The sequence below is a fragment of the Gastrolobium bilobum genome, unplaced genomic scaffold (genome assembly GCF_033153095.1).
Source record: "Gastrolobium bilobum isolate Gb01-03AN ecotype WA unplaced genomic scaffold, APGP_CSIRO_Gbil_v1 utg31179, whole genome shotgun sequence".
NCBI classification, from domain to species: Eukaryota; Viridiplantae; Streptophyta; class Magnoliopsida; order Fabales; family Fabaceae; genus Gastrolobium; species Gastrolobium bilobum.
In genome coordinates this window covers 67-21,451 of record NW_026896052.1, presented here as the reverse complement: position 1 = coordinate 21,451, position 21,385 = coordinate 67, and the positions used below count along the sequence as shown (strand labels likewise).

General features: G+C 31.5%; 3 protein-coding genes across 3 annotated transcripts; 2 read left to right on the top strand and 1 right to left on the bottom strand.

The window, feature by feature from the left end:
- Positions 1-4,448: 4,448 nt before the first annotated feature.
- LOC133297476 (uncharacterized) lies at positions 4,449-10,532 on the bottom strand. Its single transcript, XM_061496638.1, has 9 exons — positions 10,060-10,532; positions 8,925-9,147; positions 8,668-8,815; positions 6,482-6,561; positions 6,348-6,390; positions 5,815-5,871; positions 5,570-5,657; positions 4,827-4,921; positions 4,449-4,742 (listed from the first exon to the last, which is right to left on the bottom strand). Exons 1-9 carry the CDS (start codon positions 10,235-10,237, stop codon positions 4,647-4,649), a joined length of 1,008 nt encoding a protein of 335 aa, XP_061352622.1. The 5' UTR covers positions 10,238-10,532; the 3' UTR covers positions 4,449-4,646.
- A 3,853-nt stretch (positions 10,533-14,385) lies between these two features.
- On the top strand, positions 14,386-16,072 carry LOC133297465 (expansin-A9-like). The gene is made up of 3 exons (XM_061496623.1): positions 14,386-14,581; positions 15,191-15,485; positions 15,763-16,072. Exons 1-3 carry the CDS (start codon positions 14,386-14,388, stop codon positions 16,070-16,072), a joined length of 801 nt encoding a protein of 266 aa, XP_061352607.1.
- A 3,263-nt stretch (positions 16,073-19,335) lies between these two features.
- Positions 19,336-20,890, top strand: LOC133297474 (expansin-A16-like). The gene is made up of 3 exons (XM_061496635.1): positions 19,336-19,558; positions 20,124-20,436; positions 20,698-20,890. Exons 1-3 carry the CDS (start codon positions 19,336-19,338, stop codon positions 20,888-20,890), a joined length of 729 nt encoding a protein of 242 aa, XP_061352619.1.
- Positions 20,891-21,385: the final 495 nt, after the last annotated feature.

The window sequence follows — 21,385 nt, the reverse complement described above, 5'->3', positions numbered from 1 at the left end:
TTGTTAAATATAAATAGGATCGATGGCTAAGATTGAAATTGTAATTTACGTAGACGTAAAATGATCCTGACTCATATATTATTATATTACACTATCAATTCATTGATAATGAATCAAAAATTAAATTTATATGTCACCGTAATTATCTTTTTCATTAATAATTTAGATATATAATTAAAGTTCAACAGCATTAGGATTAGAAATAAATTATAATTTTAATATATATATATATATATGAGCTTATCGTTTCTCAAGGTGCTTGAGACAACTTTATCTCCGGCTACTAAATCATAACCGTACAAAGATGGATCAATGGTGATAAAGAAAGAAAGAGAAAAGGGAAATCATAACAATTCAAAGATGAATCAATTAATATAAAAAAATAAATAAACAAAACGACATAGTTTTGGGTAGTCGGAGATAAATATATCTTAGACAGCTTGAGAAATATTTTTCTATATATATATGGGAGGGGTTATATTGACAAACTTTTTTCTTACAAACTATACTAAATATGACTAGTCAGACTTCAATCAAGAGTGTATGACTAGTTAGACTTAGTGTAGTTTGTAAGAAAAAAAATTTGTCAATATAACCTTTACCTATATATATATATAGGGCAGGATCCTTTGACACCAGTGTCAAACTTTGAAATTTGACATCAAATCCTAACCGTTGATTTCCGCCAATCAACGGTTATCATTTATTAGGAATTACACTTATTAATTAATCATTAATTCCCGGAAATCAACGGTTAGGATTTGGTGTCAAATTTCAAAATTTGACACCGGTGTCAATGGATCCTATCCCTATATATATATATAGGGGCAAGATATTCTTACACCGGTGTAAGAGTTAGAAGTCTTACACTCAATCTTGACCATTGATCCACTTGTATCCAATGGCTCACATTACTAAAAAATTAGAACCCTTAGATATAAGTGGAATCAACGGACAAGATTGAGAGTGTAACTTACACTGGTGTAAAATGATCCTGACCCATATATATATATATATATATATATATATATATATATATATATATATATATATATATATATATAGAGTATGATCCTTTGATACTGTTGTCAAACCAAAAGTTTAACATATCATCTGAGAGGTGTTAAATCAAGAAAGATAAACGGTGTCACATACTTAAAATCAGAATCATTAGATCAAGGCAATACCAATGACTCTCAGGTGAGATGTCAAACTTTTTATTTAGCAGTCTTATCTAGTATACACATGACGATATTATTATTACACTTAAAAGGTGTGGGAGGCTCGTAAAATCAAATTAAAAACAAATACAACTTTTAAATAAAAAGGATTAAAATTTAGGAGATAAAGTTATTCTTACACACATATATAGGGGTTTGATTTTTTCATGTTGCATGAGAATTCAATTCTCATGTTGTGACTCAACTAGTGGTGGGCCTCACATTTATTAAAAAGAGAAAAAGAAAAAAAAAATTTGCATGCAAATCGAAGGGTCACAACATGAGAATTGAATTCTCATACAACATGAGTAAATGTTTTCCCATATATATAAAAGTATATAAAGGGATAAACAATTGTTATGTTGCAAGAAGGAAAATCGTTTTTCCATCTAACCCAAACAATGAGGTAGAATATTTTTATTATCAAATATTTCTACTATCAATCCACTAACACTCTAATATAACTATGTACTTCGAGGAATACATTAAAAATTATTTTTTTCTCTCTTCAGAAATATTTTAGAGATTGTCGGCTGAAAAGTGAAATTCGACAATGATTAGAGTAATAGTAAATTAGTAGTAGAAATATTCGGTACTAAGAATATCCTATCTCCCAAAACAATTGAGGAGAGAGAAAAAGTTGATGTGTATTTTTGGAGCACATCTTTTGGTGCTACAAGCATACATACTCATTTACTTAAAGTAAAAAGATGTGGTAATTTAGGGAAAAATAACCATACAAGATCCGGTAAAATGAGAAAGAAAAATATATTACTTTTTTCATATTTTGTAAAAGATGCACTGAGTCTTCAGTACTCCCGTACTATCAAAGATATTTTCATATTTTTAAGTCAGTTGGAAAAAAGTTTTTCGTTCCTGCAACATAAAAACATATATGAAATAATTTCAATTCCTACAAAACTTTAAATTAAATAACTGGGAAGAATGATTTATAACTTATCCTTTACAGTCTTTTATCTTGTGTGCAATGAATATCAAGATTTTCGTTTACATTCATAAATAGTGCCCATTGTTCCCCTTTTGTTTTTTTCTTATTTATTTTATTCTTTTGGCTGATCCAACGTCCAGCTTATCATTTGGCCTTTTTTATCATGTTCGTATTGGTAACTTTATTGTAAGGCGCTGCCAATTTGAATAAAACACACATATGAGACTGAAGATTTGGCGAATCATTTAAAACACTGACTGCTGTGAATCACCAATAATGCAGATCTAAGTGGTTGAGTAGTCATGTTCGCTATATCATTGATAGATAATGTTTCATTGATAAGTTCACCTTTCCCCTCTTTCATTCATAATGTTTCGTTGATAGGAAAGATTCCCTTCAAAGGTAAACTGTACTTGAAATTTCGAGCATGGTACAGTAATGAACCTCTCAATGTAATACTTTCCTTTTTGTTCATTCTTAATATAATGCTTTAGACCCCATAGTACTTATATGTTATCTCCATTATATAAAGGAACAAGTTATATTTACAAACTTTTTTTGTTTACAAACTTTTACAAACTACACTATGTAGGACCGGTCCTACATTAATCACACAGTGTACGACCGGTCCTACATTAGTGTAATTATAAAAAAAATTTGTAAACAGATCATGTCCCTTATATAAATATCCATTAACAGATGCCTCCAAAATCAGATTGTTCAAATTAGACCTGGAGTGTTTTTATTTCAATTTTTTATCAAATTTTTCGAATTGGTAGTTTGATAATTAACTTTGATTTGATAATATAATAACTAAGAATTGGCAACATATTGCCCAATAATAGATCAAGAAACAAGAATAAAAGTTTAAGACTCTAATCGTAGAACCAATGTACTCAAAATGAAGATTCTAATAATGCAAGAGTTTTGATGATAACAAATAAACTTGAAAGAAGACTCAAGTGTGATACATCTTACAACAATCAAAAAGAAGTCTAAGGAAGCAATTCAATAAGTCAACAAAGGCAAAACCGTTAAGTCAAATGACCAAGTCCAAAGAGAGATCAAGAATCCAGCCATCAATAGAAGAACCTAATTCCAAGAACTTAATTTACAAAAAAAAAAAATTCCAAGAACTTACTAGTAGTACATCCATAGGACTTAGATTTAAATGTAAAGGTAATTGATTAATATTGCATGGATGGGCTCAAAGAATATCTAATTTTATGCATGAATTATCAATGTCTTTAAACACTTAAAAGAAATTTGAAAATCTCATGAAAAACATCTTTGACATGCTTTATAATTTCAAAACATTTTCATTAAGTCAAAGATTTACATAAAAAGTGGTTGGAGGTAAGTTGGGATGCATTTGAACACAAAAAAACTGTATCTTTACTTGTTGTCAAGAAAATAATCGAATACTTCCTTGACAAGTAATCGAACACTTATGCTATAAACAAAAGTAATCGAATACTTTTATGGAAACAAAAGTAATTGATTACTTCTCGAAAAGTAATCGAATACTTTATGTCCAGTAAGCATTCCAGCAACTATAAATGGCTAGTTTCGGTTCAACACTTATATATATACTCATTTGTTACTCCTCCAACGAGTTTAAGTCACTATTTTATTGAATATATAAGCATTCCTTACTATTCTTCTTGAATCAAACATATCAATTACTCATTCTTACATATCTTGATCATAAAATCTCTTTGAGCTCTTTTTTTGTGATATTCATCAATAATACCTATAAGTTTCAACTTGTTTAATCCGTATTTTAAAAGTACTTACTCATTTCTAAACACTTTTCTATTGATTACTTGAGTTGAGGTAGTGAAACTCTTTGTATTTGAGAGATTACTAAATCTCTAAGTAAATTTGGAGTGAAGTGTAAAGGCATCCAAAAGTCTGAAGTCTTATAAGATTATAGTGATTTATTAAGCACCCTTAAAACTTGATAGTTTGTGAAAAAGATTGATCGAGCGACTTCAGTCTGAACGTAAGTCACAGTAATAATGACTGAACCAGAATACATCTAATTTGCAAGTTCTCTCATTTTCACACCATGTAAGTAAAACACAAATTAAAGAATGAAAATAACTTTCATTATCTTATTCAGAACCAAAAACAAATGAAAAATTGTATCCAGAGAAAATTATTAGTGATAAAAATTTAAGTTAACAAAAACACCGCATACTCTCTTATTTAGATTATTTGTTATTAAATGCAACTTTTATTGGAGAACTAATCTGATATTCCTTCAAATTGTCATATGGTTTATACAGATAATAATGAAATAAACGAGATCAAATGATACTGAAAAGTGGTAGGTACAAATCTAATGGCAAGAACTGTTAAGCAAATTTTTGAAATAGCGTAACTCGTGATTATACTGATTACAAAAAGGAAAAATCAAGTAGAGCTGTTAGGCCGCAATTATCTGAAATATACATTTATATCCGTAATCATGGTCAAAAAGGAGAACCAATTGGAGCTACAAGGCCGAGGTAACGCATTATCTTCAACCGACGAACCTTTCTTTCTGATTTCATTGGAGCTATCACCTCCTACAAGATAATTTATTCATTTTATGCACGTGACAAATAAGTTCTAAAAGTGTTCATGCCATAAGTTTTGAGTTAGCAACTCACATCAAAATGAACTTTGCGTTTACGTTCCCTTTTCCCTCTTCGTCTCTCTTGAAAATCATCGATTGTTCTGCTTGAGCTAGGTGAAGTACATTTATCTGTTCAAACCATAAATGCATATTAAAACGGCAAAAAGAGAAACAGGAAGAGTAAATCATTGTTGGTAAATGCATAGTCATAATCTTCTAATGGACATTCCTAGTTAGAAGTGCATATGAAGCAGTATCCCGTATGTGTGTGTGCATGTGTGATATGTGTGTGCTTTTAGAGACAAGAGTCCTAAATAGTTCTGTTATTGAGGCTGACAAATACACAATTTACAAGGACATAAGAAATGATATATGGATAACAATGCATGTGAGACTTTTAGAAGTAAGTGGTCCGTGTTTTTTTTAGTTAAAAATACTCGTAAAATAGAACTTGGGGCTTATGAAATCGTATCATTGTAAATGAGTTGAAACATTTTTGGGTCTACTATTTCTATTTGAAAAAATTAGAGTTTGTAACTAAAGAAAACAATCCAAGCAACAAAAATTGTCTAGGGACAAGAGGTTTTCATGGCACAAACAAGAATGGAGCATATTACTTTAGGTTAAAATATTATTTCCATTAACTCATTAATATAAAACTGATTATTCTTATTTATTCAGTGTGTTTATGCAGCCATAGGACTCAGTAACGCAATATTTTGTTCTGACACACTTCATAAAACCAAACACAATTCAGAGTAGAAATCAGAAATGTACCAGATGAACGCTCATGCTGATCAGAGTGAGCAGAACTACCAGGACTCAACTTTTGGCAAGAACTAAGTTGTGTCTTTCTCTCTAAGGCCTAGAATCATATCAAATAAGAAGACAAGTGAAAAATCTGACCAAGACATTGAGAGCCTAAAAAAAGAGAGATTAAAAAAATGCAAATTCTGCTGGCTGAAATTGTAAAATTAATTGGAGCCAAAACATACTGAACTTCTGCTAAATACTAAACATACTTGCTTTAGAGCCTTTTGAAAATCTTTTGAAGGGTTATTGCTCCTTTCTTCAAAAGACTGCAATAAAAAACATGCACAGACATGAGACGATGACAATATATACTTTAAGCAAACAGCTATAAAACTATCTCCTTTACCATTGTTGAAATCTACACCCTGTTCAACAGAAATTTGTGTAAAAAAAATCCACCCAATTCTCTAACAACCGACCTCAACAGAAAAGAAAAGAAGAATTTAAAAAAATAAATATAAAAAAAAGGTAGAATAGAAGGATTTGCTGCAGAAAGACTAGTTTGATACTCCACTACAAAAGTTTTGAGACATACTGCTGAGCAACACATTAGCTAAATTACAATTAGGCAAAATAAGCCCCTCTTCTCTTCCTTTTGTGGCTGAGGATGACAGATTCTATCTAACCCCTTATCTAGCACGACTTTATAAATGTTATCAAAATGTAAATACAAGGTAGTGACTTCTAAACACCATTAACTTGTATGTACAAAAGCATAGTGCAAGAGAAAGATCAAACTCACATCCTCAAATGATGAAATATCTGTCATCCGATCAACCCAAGCCCTGTAAAGCAATAAAGTAATATTCAGTACAATCAGTAGACAGGTTATGCAAATCCAAGAAACTCCCATGTGGAAAATATTTGCTACAATACCTGGGATGATTTCCATAAAACTGCACCAAAACATGTCCATCACTAACAGGGTTAGATAATGCAGATCTTTCTTCCATGATCTGGAAAAGTTTATTTTTTTTAATTAATATAGATGAATGGGTTATGAAATTCAAAATAAAAAAGTGACACGAAATAATCGGCTCCACACCATAGTCATAAGCTAATCCATTTCATTAACTAGTATTTTGAGAAAGTTGAATTCAAAACAATCTAAAGAAGTAAAATATATATACCTCAATGCAACATCAGTTGAAAAAGAAAAACAGAAATATTACTAATCTCTTTTGGTGAGAAAACATGTACAAAGGGTTACACTATTTATAGAGAAATTAATGGGCCCAAAGGAGTAAACCCAAATACTAAAAAATAAGGAAATACAATCTAGCTAATAAAGGAAACAATCTAGTTAATAAAGGAAACAATCTAGCTAATAAAGGAAACAAATTAGTACAAATATTTACCTTATTTACATCAAAAAGTATGACAAATTTCCAACAAGAGTTATAATAATTGTTGTTAAAATGTAGTCTCGACCCGGTAGAAACAGAAGAGTCTACGTTTCTGACACCAAAAATGTGTTGAAACGGTAGTAGAAACGGATTTTGAGTTGACTCGGTTGAAACGACGAGTCAACTCGTTGACTCGGCGAGTTTACCGAGTTGACTCAGTTTTTTATGCTAAGATTCTGCAAGTTTGTTAGCCCCTAGAAGCAACCGTTAGCGATGGAGGTGAAGTTGTTGCCGTCGAGGTAAACGGTTACAAGCATGGTGAGGTTCGCCAAAGAGGGTAACGAACTGGAGAGAGTGTTGCCTTGAAGCGAGAAGTAGGTGAGTTGAGAGAGTGAGTTCAGATCAGGTGGGAGTGTTCCACTATGTGACTTTGAAGCCAAATTGATGGTTGTTACACGGTTCGAACTATCATACTTCACGCCGCTCCAGTTGCAGAATGCGATGCTCGCCGACCACCCACTTGGGCCGATGGCTTTCGCTAGCTTCGACATGAACGCACCATCGTTGGCGACAACAGTTGTGGAGAGGAGAGAGAAACACAACAAAAGCGTAGAGAGAGAAACTAGGCCTTTGGATTTTAATTCAGGATCAGCCATTCAAATCACACTGTGTTGATGAGATTTGAGAGTATTTGTGTTGTGGAGATGAAGAGTTTAAGTAAAGCAAAACAAGGAGAACAAAAACCGCTGTACTTGAACGAGTTTTTAGGTAAAAACCAAAAAAAAAATGAAAACGTGGTTTAGGCAAGTGTGGACCCCAAGAATGCCAACTGTAGCTTACTAGATTATTTTCCCGTGTAGATCACAAGGATTTTCTTTTCTTTTTTTGGTACATAGTAATTATGTTTCGTTTATGTTTCTCAATTTTACGATTTTGCTCACCCCTACCATTTCTACGTAGAGTCTACGTTTTAACAACATTGGTTATAATAATGTAATCCATAAAAGCATTCAAGGAATTGGGTTTCCTTGTCTCTGTAGTAGTCTAACAAAATGAGAAAATTTTGACAAGTTGAGCATCATTATGTATAGGAAGTGAGTTTGACACAAAAATCTTCAATAAATTGAATGATTAAATATTTCCAGTGCACAATAATGGATTTAAAAGTTAAAACATTAAGTTTAACTTCTAGAGTTCCTGTGAGAGAACATTGTCTTACAAATCTCCAAAGGGAGAGAGAGGAACAGGGTAGAAGAGTAAACAGAGAATTAAAAAGCGAAGTTAATAATGGTTTACAGCTAAGATAATAAAGAAGATACCATCTTATATTTATATCAGTAAGTCTTAATTTTCATTATATTACATTAATTAGATACTATTAAAAAGGGAAAAAGGAAAAGATCATGAGGATTAAACTGATGTATAAGTTATTCTGATGATTATAGCAAATGCCATTTTAAATTTTAGATGCACGTTCTCCAAATTGCAAGAAAAGGACATGTTACAATATCCTGATGCCTGTGTATTTTCCAGTGAACAACTTAGGTAGTAAGTGAAGTGCAAGCAAAATCAAGATCCTTTAAGGATGCCAGAAAGAGAGGGCGAGCTCTATAACTATGGATCCCTTTTGTCTAAGTACATTTCATATTGCCCTATGCAAAAGCACATAGATCGAGGCAGAAAATAACAAATATGACAGGATAAAAAAGTAAATACCTCAGCAGGCCACCACATTTGACAAGAGGTTCTTGCCCAGACAACACTTCCCGGGGTTACAGCAAGAGAACTGTTATCACTGACAGATGATTCGCGAGGGGTAGATTCTGATGTCTTGAAAATATCAATTTTTTCATTACAACCATCCCTATATAAAAACATGAAACTTAAAAGTTTCAGACCACTTACAAAAAAAAGTAAAAAAATGGAAGGTCTCAAACAACTTATTAGTACTAGCATGCCTGTACAAAACAAACCTATTGCCACCAAGGTCGAGACCATCATCTTGGATGGCTGAACCAACTTCCATAGCTGGAGCATCAAAACATTCAGATGAACACACTGGTCTACCCTCTTGGTAATTGCTGCATCGAACCAGTGTATCTTCAGGAAATTGTTTCACTGCCATTCTCCTCTCCTGCAAACCGCTTGCAGTGACATTGGACAATCTCAATTCAGAAGATGAACCTGGTGAGGAACCTGTATGAAAGAATTGGCCAGATGAAAGATCAACCATAAGTTTCAACAAAATTCAATCAAAATTTGCTTATGACGGACAGATCCCGGATTTAAAACCAATGGAATAATTTAATTCAAATTACAGGTTACATTTAGCATGCTTAACAAAACCATGATTTTACTCCATTTTCAGAACATGCAACTTATCAAAAGCAAAAAGCGCGAAACTACATTGTTATTTCACATAGCTTGACAATTCAAACACCATAAAAGTCACATGAAACAAAATGCGTGAATGCTTACAAACAAACTATCGTCCTAACAAATTTTTAAAATAATATTATAATCCAGTATAGATGTGACATAAATAGGAAATCACACTGCACTAACCAAGGAAGGAGGAAAGAGAATTTTATAATCTCAATTAGGATTGCTTGTCTGAGTCTGACTATGAAAATTTGACAATTCAAGCCGTTTTCAGATGCATCGAAAGAAAAAAAACACACAAAAAGTAAAAATTCTAATATATCCATGTTGGAAATTGTAGTGTTACATTAAAGGCACTAGCTTTACAATTAGCAATTGAGAATTAATTCAAAAGTAAGCATAATTTGGATCCAGACAGAAGCACTTCAAAAGATTGAGATAAACATGCAGTGTACAGAGCAAGAAGTTAAAGAAGGTTAAACTACACTGATCCCCACAAGAAAAACCGATCGCCCTTAATGAATTGACAATAATAAAACCTCACAGTGAATAATCAAATCTGTAAACAAAACAAATTCAAGAAAGACTATAGCCATTAATTGAAGAAATCATGAAAGTGAATGGACCAAAATTCAGAATCCCCAATTGGAAAAAGAAAAAAAGAAAATCCTGGAATGTGATAAAGGGGAATTGAGAAGAGGCATAAGAACACGGAGAGAAAGTTACCAGTAGGAGAATTGGAAAGGGAGGAAGGAGTACACATAAACACAGAGAAATCAGTGCGGCGTTTAGGAGGTGAGCTTCTTGGCTGTTGAGAATACTTTGGTATACAATCAATTGGGGTCTTCTTTTTGTTGTTGTTGTTGTTCTTCTTCTTCTCACGTGTGTTCCTCTTCTTGGCCATTGCTGTGAAGAACGGAAGCAGCACAAGAGACGCAAAAGAAAATTACAAAGAGGAACCCTAGAGGAAAAGGAAGAGGAATTTGACAACAGAATCTGGTGGCATTGACAAGTGACAACGTTGATACTATGAATTACAAGACTTGGCACATTTATAATGGGCTCGGCCTTCTATGTCTCTCTATCCCATTGTGGTGGTGGTGTAAGTATTGTAGAATTCCTAGTCCTGACTACATAAATTCGAATTCTAGAAGGAATCGAATTCCCAAAAACTTGAGAGTGCCGACCAAAATACAGCCCAAACATGGAAAGAAACTACCGGAGATGTTCCATAATCGGGACTATGATGTATTTAACTAATTTTTTTTGTTTTAGTACAGATGTTTATTCACACTTAGCATGTTTTTATTTTATTTAAAAAAATTAAAAATTACAAAAATTAAAAATATTACAAATATTTTTTTGAAAATTTTTTAGAAAAATTTCAAATCAACTAAATCATACCATGTGTTTGTCTGAATAGTTGTCCTTTTATATTGTCTGCATTATCCTATTTTCCTACCGATATTTTTTTATTTGAATATTATGATTTTAATTGATAAAATACAAAATTTTTATTTACTTTATAGGTTATGATAATGACTCGCACATAATAAATGAATAGTTCATTTTTTCCCATGCTGAAATGATATTTGATTTTTATAAATCGCGACTCACAATTTTTATAAAATGCATGCTAAGCTTGTGTTAGCATGTATAGCATTACACAACTTTTTTTAGTAAAAAATGTCATTCTTATGAATTTTCAATCGAACAATAGATGAATCTTGATATTTGGTATCACCGCCTAGTAAAAAAGATGATTGTGAACCTCTTGTTAAATCCAAGAGCAAGAACTAAAAGATGTTAATACATGGAGGGTTAGCATATATGTAAAAATATTTTTTTTTTTTTGGTAACAAAAGAGGGTTAATCCCAAAACAAAAGAAAACAAACAACAAGACAAGAACAAGATCGAGACAAAATCATCTCATAATGAAATCCCTAGGCCTGAAGACCCATGCTGCATCGGTCTGCAGGAGCAAAAAGTGTCAAACATCATCCAACTCCGAGTGATCCAGGAGTTAATTAGCCAACCAGTCCGCACAACAGTTCGCTTCACAGAAAACATGCACTAGACGAAGTTGCCAGTCACGATCCAAACATTCTTGTATCTGAGTCAGCACTCACGAGCATCATCACCAGGCTTGGCAAGGAAATAACTGTTACCACATCACATTCAACAATCAGACTTCTCCACTCCGTTTTCCAAGCATACTCCAACCCTCTCAAGACCCTCTCAAAGTTCTACTAGTAGCGCTGAGCAACGCCCTACCCTGTAGGAAAATCCACCTAGCCATCTTCCTTGCGAACCCCGCAACAGGCCACCACAAGCCGCAATCCCTGTATTTTCCATTGTAGCACCATTTGTGTTAAGTTTCACCACATCAACTTTCGGAGGCTGCCAACAGATCGCCATACTTGAGACTCTTCCCCTCAAAAACCTTTTATTAACCACTTGTAAAATATCATGGATCTCAATGACCTTGTCTCCTATCGTCTACACAGAAGCACAATGCAATATTGACCTGTTGCCATGAACCTTCTCGTTCCTCCAACCCCAGATCATCCAGCAAGTTATCATAAAGGTAGAGTACCAGGGAATGTCATTGCCAACCAATCTCTGGCATTGTATGTTCATAGCCAACCATTCTTCCGTAGAGACGGAGAAGAAATCAGCCCCCCAGGTATCGGGCCAAAGGTCTTTCCAGACTTGTTGACCGAGATAGCAGTCACGCAAAGCATACAACAGCGTTTCGTTCTCCAAAGCACATATAGGACAAAGAGGGCTGCCATCGCCCTATTCTATCGTTCATGCCTTTGTCGGGATACACTCATGTATCACGTTCCACATGAACAATTTAATTCTTTGCGGCCCCTTCCACTTCCAAATCAAATTTCAAACTGTCCCGTCCACCCTCGAAGACACAACCTCACTGTCAGCTATACAATAATGATACAGAGCTTTAACCGAGACCTGAGAGCCACCCTCTAAAAGCCAGAATTTCCTATCCAACCCATCGCTCGCTCTTAGAGGAAGAATGCTTTAGAGGCGTTGGACAACCTCTTCAGGGAGAACATCTCTCAACAAGTTCAATTGCCCATTGAAAAAATATTACTTATAAGAACATCAAGTTACATCAAATTGCTATAATATTGAGTAAATTGTATTAGATTTATTTTTTATTAAAATCATTAAATTTGTTTGTTATCTTTTTTATTAACTCTTATAACTTTAAATATTTTTAAAAAAATTATATGATTTTTTTTTGTAATAAATTATATGATTTTTTAAATCGTATCCGTATTATTCTTTCAAAATTTGTAAATTTTAATAATAAATTTTATAAAATTTTGATTTATGATAAGAAAAATTAAAAAATATTGAAAGACATTACTTTTCTAAATAATCTTTTAAAATTTACAGGATTTTAAATCCCAAAATAAGTTTTTAAAATCTTAATTCAATATACATTTACATTTCTAAATTAACATGACTTTGAGTTGATTTTATATTTTTAAAATCACACTTATTTTTCTAATTGTACTGGAATACATTAGAGTGGATCTTTTTTCATCAAACCAAACATAAATTTTTACAATTTATTTTTTAACTGATTTTTTATTTTACTTAATCTGATTGTCATTTTCATTTTATTTCAAAGAATAAAATAATATTTTAAATTTATTCATAATTTACATGATTAACTTAATATTACACAATTTATTTAGGAGTGTAATAATATTAGGCTTTCACTAGACGACACAATCAAACCCTCGAAAATCTAAAATTTAAAAGACTCGTTTTTCAAAATAAAAAAATTAACTTTTTCCAATTTAAAGAATGAGGACTCGAATTTATTTATTTATTTATAATAAATTTTGGTTGTCATGTTGACTAGTACTTCGGACACCAATCCGTGGAGAGTCTGGAGACTGTCAAGTTCTATTGTTTTTTTTTTTTTTTTTTGGAGATACAATCTGGGTGTATTTCTATTCATATCAAACACCAACCCGAGACGAATATAACCCATCGAAAAAAAATTACCACTATCCGTTATCCGTTGCGCCCTTGGAATGTTACACAGCTATTATAATGAACATCGGATATTATGTTTATTTTGTTTATGTTTACTTTACTTATATATATTCAACACTATTGGATCAGATCTCATGAGAAGAGACAAAAAATGAAAATTAGTTGAGATTATGATCCAATAATCTTAAAAATAAATATATAAGATAGGTAGAATATCGTATTCTATAATAACATAATATAATGGGATAAGATATTATGTTTAGTTTTTTTTTTCATATTTATTTTATCTACTTATTTCCAATATCATTAAATCACACTCTGGACCACCCTTATTATTTCTCATCCCTTATATTATGGTCTAAAGATTTAAAAAGAAAAAAGGTAGAATAAACATAAAACAAGGTAGATATAATATTCTGTTTCTGATAAAACTCAGTTGTGTAATTTGGGGATAAATACCGAATAAATCAAAGTAGTGAATATTGTTTGTCCAGCTTATAATTAATATGAATGTAAATTTCGACAAATATTCTAATTTCTTAAACTATTTAGTATTTTTATTTTCAAAATTACTGTAATAATAATACGAATGTCAGAACATATTATTATTTAACACGTCTCTCATACTAAACATTTAGATTTGTTCTAAAAAAAGTACATATAGGTTTGTCATGCTAAAATTTAGCATTTTATTTTGGTTATAAACGAACTGATACTATATATTCTATGAAACTAAGTGCGTGAATGGTTTTAAGGGGAAAAAATATTATTAATGGATGGCTCTCATATCATTTTGCAAATGAAAGGCCGCGAGAAAAAAGCTCGTGTTTATATCAACGTTCCACAAAATGGCAACCTTAACTGCACCAACCTCCTAAACGAGCACGCAAGTACTGAAAACATTACCATATATACTCGCCAGCACCAAGCTAGGAGAAAATCTAGAAAAACACCAAAAACATCAGAGATACCATATTCCGAGAATCTCTAATCAAACCCTGTACGTAGCTGCCATGGCGTTCCCTTTGGGAGCCTTTCTGACCTCATCATTGCTCTTTCTAATTGCATTGCCAATTCCTGAAGTCCATGCAAACATTGTTGGAGGACGCAACAAAGCGCTTACCCCCAAGCATCATCGCCCCAAGTTTAGGCCTGGCCCATGGAAGCAAGCTCATGCTACCTTCTATGAAGGAGGCTCTGGAACATTTGGTATGAACAATTATGAATTAATGCTAATCGATAAACAATATTTAATTAATCCATTATACACACGTGTGATAATTGGGTCACGACCTGATATCAGAATTTCTATAACCTTGTCTTCTATAATTCAGTTTTTGTCACCTCCTATTTTTCTAATAATTAAATTATGGAATTCTATCACAAAATAAGTGAGTTTGAACATTATTCATGCTCTTACGTAAAAGAATATGCTAGAAGTATAATATAAAAGATCTCTCGTGTGACCAAATAATGATAGTTCAGTTGGCGCTAGGGAACTAAGCAGGTAGGGATGAAAGCATTGTTCGATCCTTATCCGTACCATCTTTGGGAGAGGTTTAAAGCAGCATTAATCAATCCCGGGACCCGCCCTGTATCGGACTAGTTCCAAAGCGATGAACTGATTGAAATATCTCCAAAGAAAAAAAAATCTTTCATATAGTTTTACCCCACAAATTAAACTTTTGCCATAATTGATTCATGACATAGAATATGTTTAATTTATAAAAAAAAAAATCGAAAATTGTAGCGCTTTATCATTTTATGCATACACATATATGGTTTGTTAACGAATTAACTAGAATAACTTGATTGCAGGAGGAGCTTGTGGGTACGAGGATGTGGTTAAAGACGGTTTTGGGCTTGATACTGCAGCATTGAGCACAGTTATGTTCAACCAGGGTCAAACATGTGGGGCATGTTACGAGATCAAATGCACAAACTCTCCTCAGTGGTGTAAGCCAGGCCAACCCTCTATTATTGTGACAGCAACCAACCTTTGCCCTTCTGGAGGATGGTGCAGCCCACCACGAGAGCACTTTGATTTAGCCAAACCATCATTTCTCAAAATTGCAGAATACAAGGGTGGCGTCGTGCCAGTCCAATATCGCAGGTTAGATATATATATATATATATATATATATATATATATATATATATATATATATATCATCTATGTTCATATATATACATTAATTTGCATGGTAAAATAAAAAAGGACGGTTATACTTACTACTATTTTAGTCTTACTACCAATTTGATTTCAAGTTGAAACAAGGATAACCAAATAGTTAGTGAGGATAATAAGGTTAAAATGATAATAAATATAACATTTTCCAGATTAAATATTTAAAATGGTATTAATAGTGTTTTTGTTCTAATATATGCAGGGTACCATGCAAGAGACAAGGGGGTATTCGGTTCACCATCACTGGGAATCCTTATTTTAATTTAGTAAAAGTGTGGAATGTTGGAGGTGCTGGGGATATCATAGGAGTTAAAGTGAAGGGTTCTGATAAGCTTAAATGGACAGAATTGAAGAGAAATTGGGGTCAGAAATGGGAGACTAATGCTATGTTAGTGGGAGAGTCATTGACCTTTAGGGTGAGAGCAAGTGATGGCAGATACTCTACAGCATGGCATGTTGCCCCCAAGAATTGGCAGTTTGGTCAGACTTTTGAAGGCAAAAACTTCCCTTAAATGCTTCTCCGCAACACCAACCATGTAACTGCCATCATTGGTGTTTCTATAGGTTTTTCTATACATAGGCATTATGTTGAGAATTAAATCAAATTTCTCATTAATATGAGTGATCATATCCCTTCAAATAGATCATTTTTATTTTTATTTTAATTAGAGAGATGAAAAAAAAAATAAAAAAAATAAGAATAGATGATTTGAATCCATATATCATCTTGCAATATTGCTGTGCCTCTTTGGCCATGTAGTAAATTTAATTAAGAGTAATTAATGTTATTTATATATCATGTATTTTTATTTTTATTTTTGCAATAAACGTAGTAATATTATATTATAATGTATGAATATCATTTTTTTAAATTTAATCATATCAATCAATGTCATAATAGCACATTGGAGTTTATCTTTGTCTTCTTTTCTTGACTTCTTATCTTATCATTTATTTAGTGTTTTTTTTTTGTCATTTTATCATAAGAACTTAATTACACTATAATTTTAGTTATCTTTTTCTTGCACAAATGGTTTTAAATGACATGTATATAATTTTCTAAAGTACGTAGTGTAAAAATATTTACATATTTATATTAGTTTGTTTTACTTTTCTCTTGCTCAGTTTTTGTGTCAATTGTATTAAGGGTTCATTTTTTCTGCAGTTACTGCAGATAAGTATCTGCAGTAAGTCTAATATGACGTCATTTTGGGGCAGAAATCATGATGTTTTTGTAATTTTAATTTATTTCAAGTTTATTATAATCTTTATAATTATAATTATTTAATCTTTCAATCCCAAAATGACGACGTTTTGGAAATAAATATAGATAACTTATCTATAGTAACTGTAGAAATATTATTCTGTTATACTAATTTACTAAATAATAAATTCAATCTAAGCGAACTAATGAATGTACCCTCTCATTTTTTAGCCTAATACATAAGATTTTTAATTTTTGTCCCAATTTGTTTCATTCAGAAAAAGAAGAAAAGCTTATGATAAATATTATAAACAAAAAAATTAAGTATAAAATAAATTAACCGAAAGCATATTTATATTTTTTAGTTTGCACGGAAATTCCAGGCTTGGGCTTCATTTTCATGTTGAACCTCATTTTGACCAAAAACACGTGTTAAGCTATATAAATTATTGTAAAAAAATAAGTTCTTGGTTAACTTTTTTTTACTTTTTCAACAAAAAAAGTGATTCTAGATTTAAAATTTGTAATAATTTTTTAAAAAATGTCTATTCGAAAGTGATTATAATTCTTAAATTATTAGTATACCAATAATAATTAAATCTTTTAAAAATATATATCTACATTATTATTATTCTTAATCAAAAATAAATTATTTTAATATAAATTTTTTTAAAGTTGATTTTTTTATAAACTTTTCAAAATTATTCTAAAATATAATCAAACGAGGCCAAATATTATAAATGAAATCGTAGATTAAAATATAAAATAATTTCTACTGTTATATAAAATATAATAGAAAAATTATTATTAAAATTTATGAATAATTATAAACTCAACTTTATTTTGTTATTTTAAAACAATATTTAATTATATAAATATAAAAAAAACGGTCATGTTGCAACGTTTCTCCAGCTAGTGCCAACCTCCTAAACCAGTAATATAAGTTCTTATTTTCCTAAAATAACTCCTCCATCCCCATTCAACTCCAAAAAAACTATCAAAATATCTCTCAGCGTCACACCTTTTTTTTTTTTGGAAACCTTGGGCGTCACACTTTAGTTTTGTTGGCCACATTAACAACACCATAGTACCACGGCCCGCTGGTTTAGCAAGTCTCAGTTATGCTGTCACATGGTATCATCATCGTTGTTTGTGCTAAATTTCCCTTTTTTCCTCTTTGAGTATTAATTAAAATCATAAATAATAATTAAGATTGGAAATGACACAACTATATTGTTTTAAAAATTGTATTAAACTTATTGAATTAAATAATAATTAACACTATAAATAAGTTTAATAATTTACCACCCTGACTCGTTTACCACCCCTAAACACAAGGATTGCAAGAAAAACTATTTACCTTTTCTAAATTTTATTTAACCAAAAAATTTAAATAATAATTGGATTCTCCAAACCTTAAATAAATAAATAAAATAAAATCAAAAATAATGAAAAGTAATCATGCGCAGCTAAAGGATATAATGTACAATCAAGAGAGAATCAAAGAAATAACAAAAATATAAAATAACAAACATTGATTAAAATTTCCTGAACTATGAAATAAGCCCAAAATGACACGCGCACGCACTGACAATATTTCTAAACCAATATTAAATGCATCAACAAGAAATTGATGTTTCATTAGATGAAAAATGGTTATTCGAGGTCCTCTAAATTTATTAAATTTTAAATTTAAAAAAAAAATCAAGAATTAAATTGTTATGATCCACAATAAAATTTATATTTTTAAATTTGTGGTACTTCTGAAAGATAGCATCACACAAATAGTTGTCATCTAACAACATAGTAGTTATTTTTTGACTAAATGAGCTTAATACATTTTTCAGAATATTAATGGAGGATTTAATGATATTAGTTATTATATACTAATTTTTAAGATCTAATAGTAATTGAATAATTTTTTTCACAAAGTGGATCACATCAAACTTTTATTCTTTATATATTTCATTCATATTTCTTTATGCACTACTTTGTATATGTCATGTAAGGTTAACAATATACAAAACCTACTACTATCTTACATGAAAAGAAACAAATTAAATAATGGTGCTTATAAGGAAAGAAATAAATGAAAATAATGATGATTAGTTGATTACTGATTTGAAGAGGTGATTGAGGTGTTATTTTGCAAATGCCATCCAATTAGACTATAAATATACATTCTTTCACTGCTATCTTAATGTGAACGAAACAAACTAAAATATCTGTGATTACAAAGACACGATTTTTGAAGGAATATATATATCTTCAATAGTAACGGAATAATATAATTACTCATTTACTAGAGAAGGAAAAAGTGGAAGTTCAGGATAAATGGAGAATAAATGCAATTAAATAGGTTTTTTTCCGCTTCTGTAATTTGAATGAATAATTCACAGAATCGTTAGTATTAATGGAATACTGGATATATTTTCCATTTGGAGAGGTGATTGCTGTGTCATTTCCAAAAACATTAGACAAAGTAAGAACCTTGGACCTTATATATATATTCGCCAACACCAAGCTACAACATAATCTAGAAGAATACTTCTAATCAAACCTGCAATTCCCATGGCATTTCCTTTGGGAATTATTTTGTTCTTTCTTATTGCATTGCCAATTTCTGATGTGCATGCAGACATCATTATCTCCCCATGGAGATATGAAGCGTATAACAATTTTGAAGGGGGTCACAGAGTGGGCGTTACCCGCAAGCATCATCGCCCCAAGTTTAGCCCTAGCCAATGGAAGGAGGCTCATGCTACCTTCTATGAAGGAAACTCCGGAACATTTGGTATGATCAATTTTGAATGTTGATCAATGTATAGTTTTCATTTAATCCATTACATATACTACAAACTTTTTCATCATAATAAAATAGGGGTTTATACCTCTCATGTCACTTCATTCAAAAAACATCTACCGCTCTCACATCGATTCTTGTGCCCAGCTTTTTTTCTTTTTCTTTTTCAAAAAAATAAATGAGACCCCAGCAACTGTTTCTATTGCATAAGATGGTTGTTCTCCTTTGAAAGGAGAAGTTATTTTTCCAATAAAATATGTTCGTTTCTTATTATTTTTAGGGAAAAGTGTTTATATTTGCTACATTGTATAAAGTTATCTCCAGCGACCCTAACACGAGACGTCGTTTTGGGATTTGGATAAAGAGTAATTAGTGTATTTCAGAAATTGTACTTTTCTTTTATATCATGAATTTTATAAAATTATTCAATATTTAAGTCCTAAAATAGTGTTGTTCTAGGGTTGAATGATTATTTTATGTAATTGGAGAAACGTTAATTTTTTTTTTATGCATACATGTCTTTTACTTACGAAGAAAAAGAATAACTTGATTGCAGGAGGAGCTTGTGGGTATCAAGATGTGGTTAAAGAAGGTTATGGGCTTGACACAACAGCATTGAGCACAGCTTTGTTCAACAATGGCCGGACATGTGGGGCATGTTTCCAGATCAAATGTGTAAACTCTCAATGGTGTAAAGGCCAATCCTCTATTTATGTCACAGCCACCGACCTTTGCCCTCCAAATTATAGTATACCAAGTGACAATGGAGGATGGTGCAACCCACCACGCAAGCACTTTGACTTAGCCATCCCTGCATATCTCAAATTTGCAGAATACAGGGGTGGCATTGTGCCAGTCATATATCGCAGGTTACATATACATGATCTATTTTCATAGGAGAATGATTCGTTTACAAATTTTTTTTTTACAAATTAAATTAAGTATGACCTGTCATACACTTTTGATTTTAATTAAAGTATGACCGGTCAGACATAATGTAGTTTGTAAAAGTTTGTAAATATAACATTTTCCATTTTCATATATATATATATATATATTATAAATTAATTTGCATGGTATATATTTGAAATTAATAATGTTTTTTTGTTACAATATATATGTATATGCAGGGTACCATGCAAGAGGGAGGGAGGTATTAGGTTCACCATGAATGGGAATCCTTATTTCAATCTAGTAAAAGTGTGGAATGTTGGAGGAGCTGTCAGGGTGACAGCAAGTGATGGAAGGTCCAGTGTCTCAAGGCGTGTCGCCCCTAAGTATTGGCAGTTTGGTCAGACCTATGAAGGCAAAAACTTCCCATAAATGCTTCTCTGCAACACCTACATTTGGTGTTTTTCGATTTGTCTCTGGGCATTATGTTGATAATAATATAAATCATCACTAAACATTGATTAAAATTTCCTGAACTATGAAAAAAGCCCAAAATGACACCCGCACGCACTGATGCACACAAGAATATTTCTAAACCAATCTTAAATGCATCAACAAGAAATTGATGTTTCATTAGATGAAAATTGGTTATTCGAGGTCCTCTAAATTTATTAAATTTTAATTTAAAAAAAAAATCAAGAATTAAATTGTTATGATCCACAATAAAATTTATATTTTTAAATTTGCGGTACTTCTGAAAGATAGCATCACACAAATAAATGTCATCTAACAACATAGTAGTTATTATTTGACTAAATGAGCTTAATACATTTTCCAGAATATTAATGGAGGATTTAATGATATTAATTATTATATACTAATTTTTAAGATCTTTGTTTTCAAAAATTTGAATTCTTTGGGAGAAAA